The sequence below is a fragment of the Aphis gossypii genome, chromosome 1 (genome assembly GCF_020184175.1).
Source record: "Aphis gossypii isolate Hap1 chromosome 1, ASM2018417v2, whole genome shotgun sequence".
In the NCBI taxonomy this organism is placed as follows: Eukaryota; Metazoa; Arthropoda; class Insecta; order Hemiptera; family Aphididae; genus Aphis; species Aphis gossypii.
The window spans coordinates 43,654,737-43,667,106 of record NC_065530.1 but is presented as its reverse complement, the minus strand read 5'-3'; the positions used below and the strand labels follow the sequence as shown (position 1 = coordinate 43,667,106).

The following is a 12,370-nucleotide window of genomic DNA, read 5'->3' as shown; positions in this document are numbered from 1 at the left end:
GCATCAAGGCCCAGTTTTATTTTGACGAAAAAATTGATTTCATGGTTTTATAATGATAATGAGTGATGACCAATGTGCATACTATAATCACACAATTCGACTAAATCAATTTACTCAACATTTTTTTTCTTTTTTAAACAACGTGCAGACTCGTATCAAAGTTTTATTCGTAATAATTTTAACGTATAGAAGAAAATAAATCTATGTCCACACTCCACGTCTTTATTTGTTTTATTTGTCGTCAGTTATAGAAATGCATATTATAATAAGATAAAAAAATATTATTATATTATATATTCGTACATAGTACTACACATCGTATTACTTAATTTTTATCTTTTTTCATACTGAATTAGAAGGCTCTGTATCTTTCTCGTCTAATTTTTTAGCTCATTAACCTTCCGGGGGCCAAGAAATTTATCAGCCACGTCAATACCTTCTTACGACTCGAGGATTGCCTCATCTTGAAATGTAATATCTATAATTTAAAAATAGAAAAAAAATACGAGGAATATAAAACATACATAACTTTTTTAATAATAGAGAGTTGTTAATATTTGATTAATACAATATTAATAACAATATTATGTCTCCTTTTTTTGGATGCCATGTCAATTATTATTACATGGAAGATGAAATAAAATTTACAATTTAATTTTATTTAATAGAATGATTATATTACTATAAATATATAGCATTCAATCATTTTAATTTATACCGAATTCGTAATTTTAAAATGTAATATTCACACATACAGCCTTAAATAAACTTTTATATGGCTATATTCCATGTAGGTACTATTAGGTATTACGAATTATTTGTCTTAATTTATTATATTATATTGGTTACAATGGTTAGATCAACTATGAAATCATATCATTTTAAAGTGTTTTTTATTCAATTAAATTTCTAAAAGCGGAAATCGTAATAATAATAAAAAGTATATTTTTTTCAAATTATAATGAGCAACAGCTATCGCATTAGATAATATTATTTCGATTTACGTTCGTTTCTATAATAATTAATTATAGTCTTATAGGTATGTCGCGAATTGATATTGTGGTGCACAATTTAAAATGTTTCGTTTAAAACAGAAGGTGAGTCAATTAATTTTAATTAATTTCATTTTAAACCTATAACTTACACGTTTGTGGAATATAAAATCTCGTAAATGGCATAACATATTTATACCTATATAGAGTAGGTACATATTATATTTATTTTTTTTTTTTTTTTTGCAAAAACTATTATACAATAATTAAATATCAGTTATAAAAACAAGTTATGTATGGCAATTAGTATTTAATATATTTTATTAATTATTAGGTATAATCTGCTGGAACTGGTGTAGTTTTTTTGTATTAATAAATATTCTATGAGTTTAATAAATTGTTTAAATGGACATTAACGAGTTTTTTATTGTTTTAATTACACTCAATAATAAAAACTATTTTAATTGAACAATGTGGATTGTTCTTTCACTTTTCAATATCGATAATTGCACGGTGATATTTTCTTACGAGTAATACAATAACAGGTATATAACGGAAATATGTGAAATATTATACTGATCTCAGATCTACAATATAACTATGATACACTATGCTACATAACGCACTCTTATTATGTTCCAGAGTCCAGAGGGTACCATTTAGAGGGGTCATGTTATGTACTTCTCCGCTTCTTCTTTCTATGTTTGTGTGCCATACATTTTTCAAACACTCCGTTGGTCAAAGTTAGATATTATTAAAACTATATAATATTATAATGGGTATAATATTTGATATGTGTGGAACTATACTTACTAAGTAACTTACAATTGATAGCAGTTTTTCTTTAAAAATCTATCTATAATTATTAATTTGATATGTAAGCTTTTTTGTTGTTATTTTATATGTATAAATATATAATGTATACTAATCCTGCTATACTTGAGTCTGCGGCTTTAATGATAAATAAATAAACAAATACTGAGAAAATATTTATGCGTGACAAAATTAAAAAGCTATTTCCAACTTAAGACTTTCCAATTTTTTAATCCTGCAATAAAATATTAAATGTATAACTATTGTTGATGTATTAAACTATTAAAAACAGAATACAATAACAGCTACAGTAATTCATACCATATAGTACCATGTAAACATGGTTTAATTTAAATCTATCACATCGTGACGTACCTATATAAGTATGATAATATGTAATCTTCTTTCTCTATCTTATATTCATAATTAAAATGTTCACCCTTGTTCTACACCTCCACAACACTCTCCTGTCCATTTACTACGGCTCATTTATTCACACTAGTTAATTTTATATTATGCCCCATTTTTTATTCTATACCTAGGTATCCTTTTATCTTTTTCAACATACCTATTACTCTCATTCATACACTCATCCACTATCACGAACCTTTATATTTATAAATACTTGTAATATGCTCATTGTATTATTTAGTCACAATATGATATGTCATAATAAAGACTGAAATCTCGGTTGTTTCAGGTGAAATTCGAAATCAGAGCTAATATCGACGAAGTGTCAACTGACGACGACAAAACTCATACGGGACAGTGGAGAACATGGTGTTGCGCCCGAGCGACGAATACGGTGGTTACACGATGGACAATTACCCGCAAAACGGCGGTGGTGGCCATCATTTTTACGAAAGCATCAAAACCGAACTGGAAAGTTTTCAGTTGCGCGGCGCAGACGAAGATTTTTCACCGTCTGTAGCGGCCTCGTCGGAAGCACTGCTCAGTGACGATACAAGTTCGATAGCGTCCAAGAAACGAATTGACAGCATGTTCAAGACGACCGCTTCCGTGACGGGCGACACCAAGCGGACGTTCCACTACCGCGTCGGCCGCCAGACCAAGTCGTTGCAGGCCGACGACAACAACCACTATAACGGTGGTACGGGCGGCGACTATTTCGATTACGGTTATGCCGCCGAGACCAACGACAGGAACAACAACAGCAAGAATACGGTACAGGAGAAGATCGAAAAGATGTTTGCGGAAATCAGTTCGTCGGAACTCGACACGGACGTGTCGATGGACTCGGCGGCGCCGGCCGCGGACACCGGAAGCAACAAATTCCACGTGCAGTACATCGGGTGCGCCGGTCTGTCGGGCAAGATATCGTCGTTGGAGGGCCTCCAACAGCCCGTCCGGGACATGTACTTCGGTTACCGGGAAAACCAACACCATTACCGCGGTGGTTATTATCACGACGACGACGACGACGACGACGAGGACGTCCGAACCGCCACGAGGCGCGACTTCTCCGGGTTGCTGGAGATATCGGCGGCCGGTCTTACCATACGGTACAGGAACGGGCTGGGCGAGGTGGAACAGCGGACCAACGCTTTTCCGTCGATCGCAGTGTGGGCGGCGCTCAAGTACGTGTGTCGCCGACGATCGCCGATTCCGCAACGGAGAATCGCAAGCGAAGCGACCGCCGGCGGCGTCGGTGGTTACGAGTACGCTTTCCTGCCGCTGATCGCGGATCCCGACGGCTCGGACAAGGCGGCGCTCTTCCGGGACATGGACCCCGGCGACAGGGCCCGGTTGGACGCGGCCGGCGATCACGCGCCCGTGTTCGCGGTGGTGACGCGTGCGGCCGGCAAGCGGCTCGAGTGTCACGGGTTTGCGTGCGAGACGGAAAACGACGCTCTACTCATGGCTGCCAACCTTTACGGGGCCCTCGTCGCGGCCATGTCTTCGACCGCGGCAGTGGACGCGGACGTGCCGACGGCCGACGACGGGGCCGGACGACTGGCCACGGCGCCGCAGGCCAGACGCGTCATCCGCCAGCGAAACGGGTTCACGAGCATGAGCAGTACGGCCGGTTCGAGCGTGGCCGGCGGCGGCGTGGCGGAGGAAGCGCCAGCCCTACCGCCACCCCGTCCGCCGCGCAGAAACAAAAAGTCCACCGCATCGTCTGTCACGAGTGCGACGTCGGTCGGCGACGACGTCGGCGTCTCTTCAGCGATAACTTCGGTACCGGCCAACGGTGACGACGGAGGCGGTGGCGAGATGTGCAGCGGCGCCAAGACTTTCCAGTTGACCGTCAGACAGGCGCCGTCGCTCCAGCGGGGCGTGTGCAACAGCAGCAGCGTCGCGGGCCCGGCTGCGGCGGACGCGCAAAATCGCAACACCAGACAGCAGCGTTCGGACGGCGGCGGCGACATACTCACCAAAGTGGCCATACCCAGAAGCAGGAGTTTCCTGAACTCCAACGGGTTGGCGTCCACCAAATACTCGAGGCGGGCTGCGGGATGTGGAATCGAGACGGCCGCGACCGACAGGCGCCGTCGTCGGAGCAACGGCAGTGGCGTTATGGGCTTCTCGGAGATGTTTAACGAATTTCGAGCGCAAGAAGGCCTAAACAACATGGACGACATACTGAACGCCATCATCAACGTGGAGGGCATGTCGTACAACGATCTGAAGCCCATTTACAAGGAGTTTTTGATGAAATTGGCTCTGACTCTCACCAAGGACGAGCTGTACCAGCGGACCAAGGCCATAATGACGGAACAGAAACGCAAACGGAACAATAAGCGACGTCCGGCGGTCGCCACGCAGGCGGCCGGCCGCGGACGACGTCTCAACGACAAGCTGCGAGACGCGTTCGACTTGCGGGCGGCCAAGTCGCGAATCAGCGCCGTGTTGTTGCCGGACTTTTGCAAGCGCAAGACCGGCCGGAACAGAGCGAAACAAAAACAACAACTACTGCAGCGTCATCAACAACAAAAACAACAGAGGAGACGCCGGTGTTCGTGTATAGCCGGGTCGTCGGCCGAAGTCCGGCCGGCGGTGCAGGTGGACCGGAAACCGGAACGAAAATTCCAACGGCGTGCCGTCGCGGGAAAACGGTCGGCGGCGATCGCGTCGGCGAGCAAAGGCCGATTGCAGACGTCGGGCACGTCGTCGTCGCCCGTCTGCAGTACTTCGGACGACAGTGACTTTTTCGCGGCCGTCGCGTTGCGGCAACGGCAACGCCAACACCAACAGCTCCAACAACAGCTGCTGAAGCAACCGCCGCCACTGCTCTACAAGAAGTCGTCGAAGAAACGCAGCGACGGCGGTCGAGGTACGGCCACGGCGTCCGAGGGCAGTTGCTTGCACCGGGCGTCCAGCGGTTACTTTAGCTGTTCCGAGTGCAGCGCGGGCGACGCGGCGGACGACGGCGGCGGCGGCGCGTGCAGTTACTGCGACAGCGGCGCGGCGGAACCGACAGCGTCGCTGGTGTCCTGCAGCTGCGACTCGGACAGCTGCGCGGACAGCGACAAGTGTTACTGCGGCAAGCCGCGGCGCCCGCGCAACATATTCGACGAGCTCAAAAGTCGCGGTTTCGCGGCGTCCGAGTCGAGCGTGTCGCGCGCCGACTCGCCGGGCACCGCGTGGAAGAAGAACGAGCTACTGATGCTGTTGCAGCAACGGCACGACGAGTCGTCGCCCGCGGCCACCGGCAGCGGCGGCGTCAGATGCGGCATCGAACCGTCCAAGAGCATCGAGTACCTGCAGATGACGCGCCGGGCGGCCTGTCCGGGCGGCGCCGACTTGGCAGCCGGGCGGGCGGCCGTCGGTTCGTCGTCGTCGCCGTCTTCGTCGCTGTCCGCGGCCACCGTGTACTCGTCGTCGTCCGCGGTGCACAAACGCCGGCCGCAACCGTCGCGCGGCGCCAAACACCATCACCGCCGGTCCGGTTCGAGCGGTTCGGACAACTTTCGCGCCATCGATTACGCCCTGTTCGCGGCCACCGGCGACGCGGCCGGACAGCGAAAGTCGCGCGGCTCCGGCGGCATCAGACAGAATCACCGCCGTCCCGATTGCGCGCCCTCCGCAGACGGCCGTCGACGCGCCGCCGCCGGTTCGTCTGTCCCGAACAGGCGGTCTTACAGCTCCGAAGCGGTGCACATGACCGGTTGCCGAGTGCAGTACGGCGGCCACGCGCGACAGCCCGCGCTCGTGCAACATACGAAGCTGGCCGCCAGGCGACATTCCGTCCACGACGGTGGCGTCGATGACGTCCTGTCGTCGTTTTTCAAGTCGGGCATCGAAAACTCGTTGGGTTACTATCCGTGACGACACGCTTCGGCCCCACTCCCCTCGTAGTGTATTTGTAAACTCAAAGTGAATATTGTAAAAAAAAATTTAAAAAAAACTATTAATATCATGTAAATTCAGCTCGAATAGAAAAAAATGGCCCCCTCTAACCTTCTCGTATATTATTATAATTGGTCGAAAACCATTTTCCTGTTTTAACAATAATCAGAGCCCTGCAGAGGAAACTACAAGGAGGCAATTCGAATTATTCTAGAAAAATTATTGTGTCAATTATGTAAAATTAAATTGTACCGAGTTTTTTACATTTTATTATTATTAAGCTGAGTTTATATCAATAAAGGGATTGTCGACATTTTTTAAGACGTTACCACCGCCTACTTGCATTAATTATATACAACTACTGAAAAAAAAATGGTTTTGATTAATTTCATTTTATATCCATAAGACTTAAACCGTAGTATATATTGTATACAAATATAAAGCTATTATGTACTGTACTGTTATTACCTACTTATTATCGGGAAATGGTTTTTCGGTATTATTTTGTTTGGTAGTCTGATTTTTTTTTGTACGTTATAATATTGTTTTAAAAGTTAAAATAATAATAATATACATGCAGTGTTTGGTAGTCGCATTAATTGAACTGAATTTGCCGGAGATTTGTTAAGGTAGTCACGTTAACTAAAAAATACCTTCTTTTGTTCATCTAATATACATTTATATTGAAATAATTCATCAGCCAATTTACCGTTTACACAACCACCCACCATCCATTTCAATAGCTGTGTCGACATACATCCCTGAATCCCTTCGTGTACACCACTGGAGTAATTACAACGATTCAGTGCCTCATCATCATTATTTTTATTATTATTAATTATTTATTATCAATTATCATAATATTATTTTGTAGTTATTTGTTTCTCTAAGTAATCACTAGCATGCGTCTAACGAATACCTAGCAATTTGTTTTGTGAGCAGAGTTGGGTATTTTTTTATCTAAATAAACTTGTATTTAAATAAGAAATTGTTCGAAAAATTATTTCAACGCAATTGCTTTTTATTCAAATAATTTCAAAAAATGAATTTGGCTTAATTTTCATGATTATTTGAATAAAAATGTATTCGAATAATACCCTAAGCGGCCTAAACCCTTCTCTGTGTGTAAAAATAATATTTATGAAGTGTGTATAGTGTATTATACATACCTACTATAAATATTAATTAAGTTATATTATATTTTTTAAGACATTAAATATTATAATATTATTGTTGTGCAGTGTATGGTAGTCCACAATTTAGCAATAAGCCAGTCCTTATGCATATTTTGATTTGACCTAATTATTGTTAAGTATTTTGAGTGCAATATAATTTAAAACGATATGCATCTATAATAATAATATAATATTAAAATATAGTACATAATAACAATAAACATATTGTTCTTAAAATTAGAATTAAAAATATAATATTCATAATTTATAATTAGAAGATATACATACCTAATAACACGATTACTTAGATTCAATAGGTATTTGTTTCCCTTGAAAAAAAACGGCTGATCAGAAATGGGATTCTATGTATATTGTATAACAAGGATGATTTTTTTTTCATGTATTAGAAGATAGTAAATTAATTTTAAACAATTTTTATGTTATTGAAATGTATATATAAAATTAAAATAATTTATTTAGTTGTAAAAATAACTATTTTTGTTTTATTTTAAGTATAAGGTTTTGTACTTTTTATATTCTAAAGAAATTTAAAATTATTATTATAATATATTTATTGTACCTATTGGAACGAATATAACAAATGCTGATTATTAAATCAATAACTGTGTCTGTATTATTTAATTATTATTTATTTACTGCAATTTTGCTCGGTCGAGTTTAGATCAAGAGATAGGTACTAGGTAGTACTTTTAGTATGTACCGTCTACGTTTCTCGAAACAAGCGTCTTCGCAGTCCGCAAAGGCGTTTCCGGTGGCAGATTTTCGTAAGGGTTTCCTAAACTTGTGCCTAAAAAAGCGCGGTAATTTAAAAATGACATGCCGGCAATCAACCACCGAACAGCTAACCTTGTTGGTATGAATTTTTTTTAATAATTTTATCTACCACTGCCAAACATTTTATAACCACCATAGAGATATCATAGATCAGAGGTCACCAACTTTCTGTAGGCCACATTAAGAATTCGGAAAATTCTTGCGGGTCATAAAAATTTGAAGTACATAATATTTATTATAATATGGCGATTCGGTTAGGTTACGTATTAAATTATCGGCTTTTTCTCTCCATGTCTGCGGGCCGGTTAAAATTCATCCGCGGGCCGCCATTCGGTGATCCCTGCCTTGGTGATTATTTGGTTTAAAAAAAATTAAGAATATTTTATAGAAATCATTTTTCATTTATTTCTATATTTTACCATTAAAAACGATGTTATTCCTAATACATATTGTATAGGAAATGTAATGTTTTGCCAACCGAAAAAATGGCGGAAACTGATACGCGAGCTTCAATGATAATAATATAAATAATATACGAGTTCACGAGTCATACGAGTATGACAACCTGCATTATTATTATATAAGTGAATTCAATTATTTAGCTAGTCGTTAAATATAAATGGACACAAACGTCATAAACAAATCCTGTTACATTACAGTAAGTTTTATAGAAATTTTCGAGTGAAAATAATAATAATTAATAACTATTCTTATGTTAGGTATAGATTGAGGAAGACAATTTCGATAATAAAAAATCATGACGTATACAAAAGTAGTAAATGTATTAATTTTACTGTTAATAGTATTCATGTTATCACTATCATTCATGTCATTGATAATATTTCTTTATTCGGTTAATAATAATTCACAACGGATTCTGGTAAGTCACAACTGAAAATGTATTTCGTACGTCTGTAAGACAAACTTCCAGGCCCGTAGCAGTTGCACATGCATTTAAGGGTGTTTTAATTATTGTCGTATATTATGTACTTTTCAATCCATATACATCTACCTTTGATTAAGTAATAAAAAGACCTTGAATTAACCGGTTTTAGTTTTGTTATCAACGGTAGATAGAGATGCGAAATATAGTACCTTTGTCCTCAACGATCATAAATCAATCGATTTCAGATCCGAATCAAACGTACTTCCAAACTTTATTTACCACTAAAAAATTAAACATTATTAATTAGGTTTTATTAATTCAAAATAACTTTTAATGTATCATTAAACTAATGTATTATGTAATAAATTAAGTTATATTATATTATATTATTATTTTACTTTTTAATAAAATCAATATATTACACTACAATTTTCTGCCAAATATTATGCTATTTTACCAGACAATTTTTAATGTGGGAATTATTACCAATTAACTAATCTGACACATAATTTTAAACATAAATTGAAGAAAATACCTTTGAGTTTTCATAAGAAAGTTGTTCAAAATATTCTGGTTTAGAACTGATAAATGAAAATATTTGATATTTGTTTGAGTCATCGAGTATAAAATATTAGAAGATTTGACTAAATTCTCCACGTTCTTACAATTTAAAGCTATAAACAAATTTTTATCTTCATGTTAATAGAAGTTAATAGAAATCGTAGCCTGCTAGGAATGACGAGGACGACATAGGTCTCTGTGGTGATGTTATGTTAGAACACCCTGGTCTCCAATCTATCACGTTAGCCGATGCACTATTGTATATTCAAATAAGCGGTGGGGTTATTTATGTAATAAATGCTCCTTCACCCAACCACGCTATCCATTCTATTTCACCATAATATACGGTTATCTTATCGTTGTTTCTGCCGACGACCGATAAGTATTTTCCACTTTTTTAAGTGTGTAGGTATCAGGGTAATAAGGGTACAGTAAAATAATAAAAATTTACATTTTTCGATAAATTTTGTGTATTCTTGTTAATGATCAAAAAAAAAAGGTCTTCCTAGTTTGCGTAAAATTGAGGTGGTCCGCGACATATAAAATCCCAACAAAAACACTACGCCAAACTCCATGTAAAAAAACGCTCAGTATAAAAAAAATCCACCTCAAAAAGTTGTGATATCATTTTATAGCTATGTATTTAAACTATATAGGAATAGATATATTATTATAATTTATGTTAAAATTCATTGCTTATAAATTGAACTTAGCTGGTGACATTATTTAAAACTCATGAGAATTCATTTCGTATTGAGTATACACTATATACATGTAATCTTTGAAAATGAGTGATACTAATTAAGTGTTATAATTTTAAAGTCACCAGCTAAGTTCAATTTATAAGCAATGAATTTTAACATAAATTATAATAATATATCTATTCCTATATAGTTTAAATACATAGCTATAAAATGATATCACAACTTTTTGAGGTGGATTTTTTTTATACTGAGCGTTTTTTTACACGGAGTTTGGCGTAGTGTTTTTGTTGGGATATCACTAATTTTTTTTATGTTATTATTATTATTATTATTGTTGTTGTTGTAATTATTATTATTAAATATTATAATGTCATATTTGTATTATTATATATCAAACATTTAAGTTTTTAATTATTTTTTTCCTGAAAACACCGTCACCGCAAGCGCTGTGACAAAGCACGCGCTTACGGTAAGTGTGTGTGTGTGATCTCCTCAGTGGGCGGGGAACTTCATGCGGGCCGCAGGGAATATTATCGAATAACATTTTCTTTTTTTGCCATAAAAATTCATAATATATTTGGCTATAACTCCATTTATAATGTTCAGATCGGATTAAAAAGTGCAGCATGCACTTCTACGGAACATTTCCAATAAGATTAGTGCATTGTCAAACTAAATTATTGTACAAGAAATTAGGTATGCATTGTCAACTATTTTTTTTCGTGATTTCAGATGCTTCCTGTAATTATACCCGGCAGTTGTCGCGCGTTGTGATTGCCGATGCGTTCATTTTAAGGCGTTTTTTTTTTTATACTTAGCGCGACCCTGCCGGGTCGTTGGATATTGTTGAAGTGGTCCGTGATGGTAAAAAGGTTGGGAAACACTGCTTTAAATTATAGTATACAATAGTCATTGACATGCTATTCAAAATTCATTTTTCTTTTATTCACGGTTGTAAATTGTTGTAAAATTTGCTCAGGATCACGACGAGAATTAAAGTGAGGTGCTGATGGGTTATTCGTATGAACGTAAAAAGGTACTAAGTAACACGAAGTAGTACTAAGGTACTTTTACACGGGTAGAGAAAAATGTGTTGACAAATATATTAGGTATACTATCCATTTTTACTCGTGTAAAGCCAATAGCTATTATACTAATACATTCAAACACGATTTCAAACTCTTTGTGAAGAAATTATTAGATGATAGACAATCGATAGGTAAAAATTTCTGACCAAGAGGGGATGAAGAATTGTTTTTAATCAAATTTGCTTGTTAAACAGAGACAGAGATTTTCCGTCATACATACTTAATTGGATAGGATAACATCCACCATTTCGAATGTTATCATAATTTTTATAAAGTAGGTACCTATAGGCAAATATAATATATTATATCGTATTTTTTCTTTTCATGACAAGTTGAATAAAGTTGTATTATGACAGTTCAAAATATTCATTTGTACGGTGATGATGGCGTGAAATAGCAGTAGCAGTGATTTTTTCACAGTGATTCCAAAGTAACAGTCACAGATACTGTTACTCTGATATTGAGATACCAGTGATAGCTACTTTTCATATTTGATATTTTTAATCATATATGCCCGCTACTGATACTGACTGATACTATGAATTAATGTGATATGTGATTTTGTGAAAATCGCAAGTAATATTTTAGTGATATTTCCGATATTATTAATATATAATCATATAATATGGTTACTGCTACTTTTTTAAAACTGCTACTGCTACTGAAAATAAAACACAGTTTACCATCGTACGGGTTAATTTTTTTTTTCATTTGTTCAATAAAAATTATTGAGTATTAATATTTAAAAAAAAAAATGCTACAACACAGATCACTAATCAAGTTTTTTGTCTATGTCATGTCAACATTTTGATAAATTGTGTAAATAATGTACAATCTGATTTTCCTGCATAATCCGTTATACTCAACAACCGTTGTTACTTGTTGGTGCTACGATATGAGACAACTATGCACTATGAATGAATACTTGAATATACTTTAAAAATTAAACTTTTATACATTTCAACATTTTACTAAAGTTGTCTATATCAATATTATAAAACTCCTTAAATTGCGAATAACATGTAACACCGTCGTTCTGCTCACA

The 12,370-nt window shown here is 38.0% G+C and overlaps 1 protein-coding gene across 2 annotated transcripts in view; it reads left to right on the top strand.

The window, feature by feature from the left end:
* The window catches only part of LOC114126112 (uncharacterized), a 29,882-nt gene extending 21,951 nt beyond the window's left edge, over window positions 1–7,931 (top strand). For both annotated transcript variants that reach the window (XM_050200629.1, XM_050200627.1), the window contains exon 3: window positions 2,506–7,931. In XM_050200629.1, the coding sequence (XP_050056586.1) occupies window positions 2,583–6,095 (3,513 nt within the window). In that variant the 5' untranslated portion in view covers window positions 2,506–2,582 and the 3' untranslated portion in view covers window positions 6,096–7,931. The remainder of the gene's footprint in view (window positions 1–2,505) is intronic.
* Window positions 7,932–12,370: the final 4,439 nt, after the last annotated feature.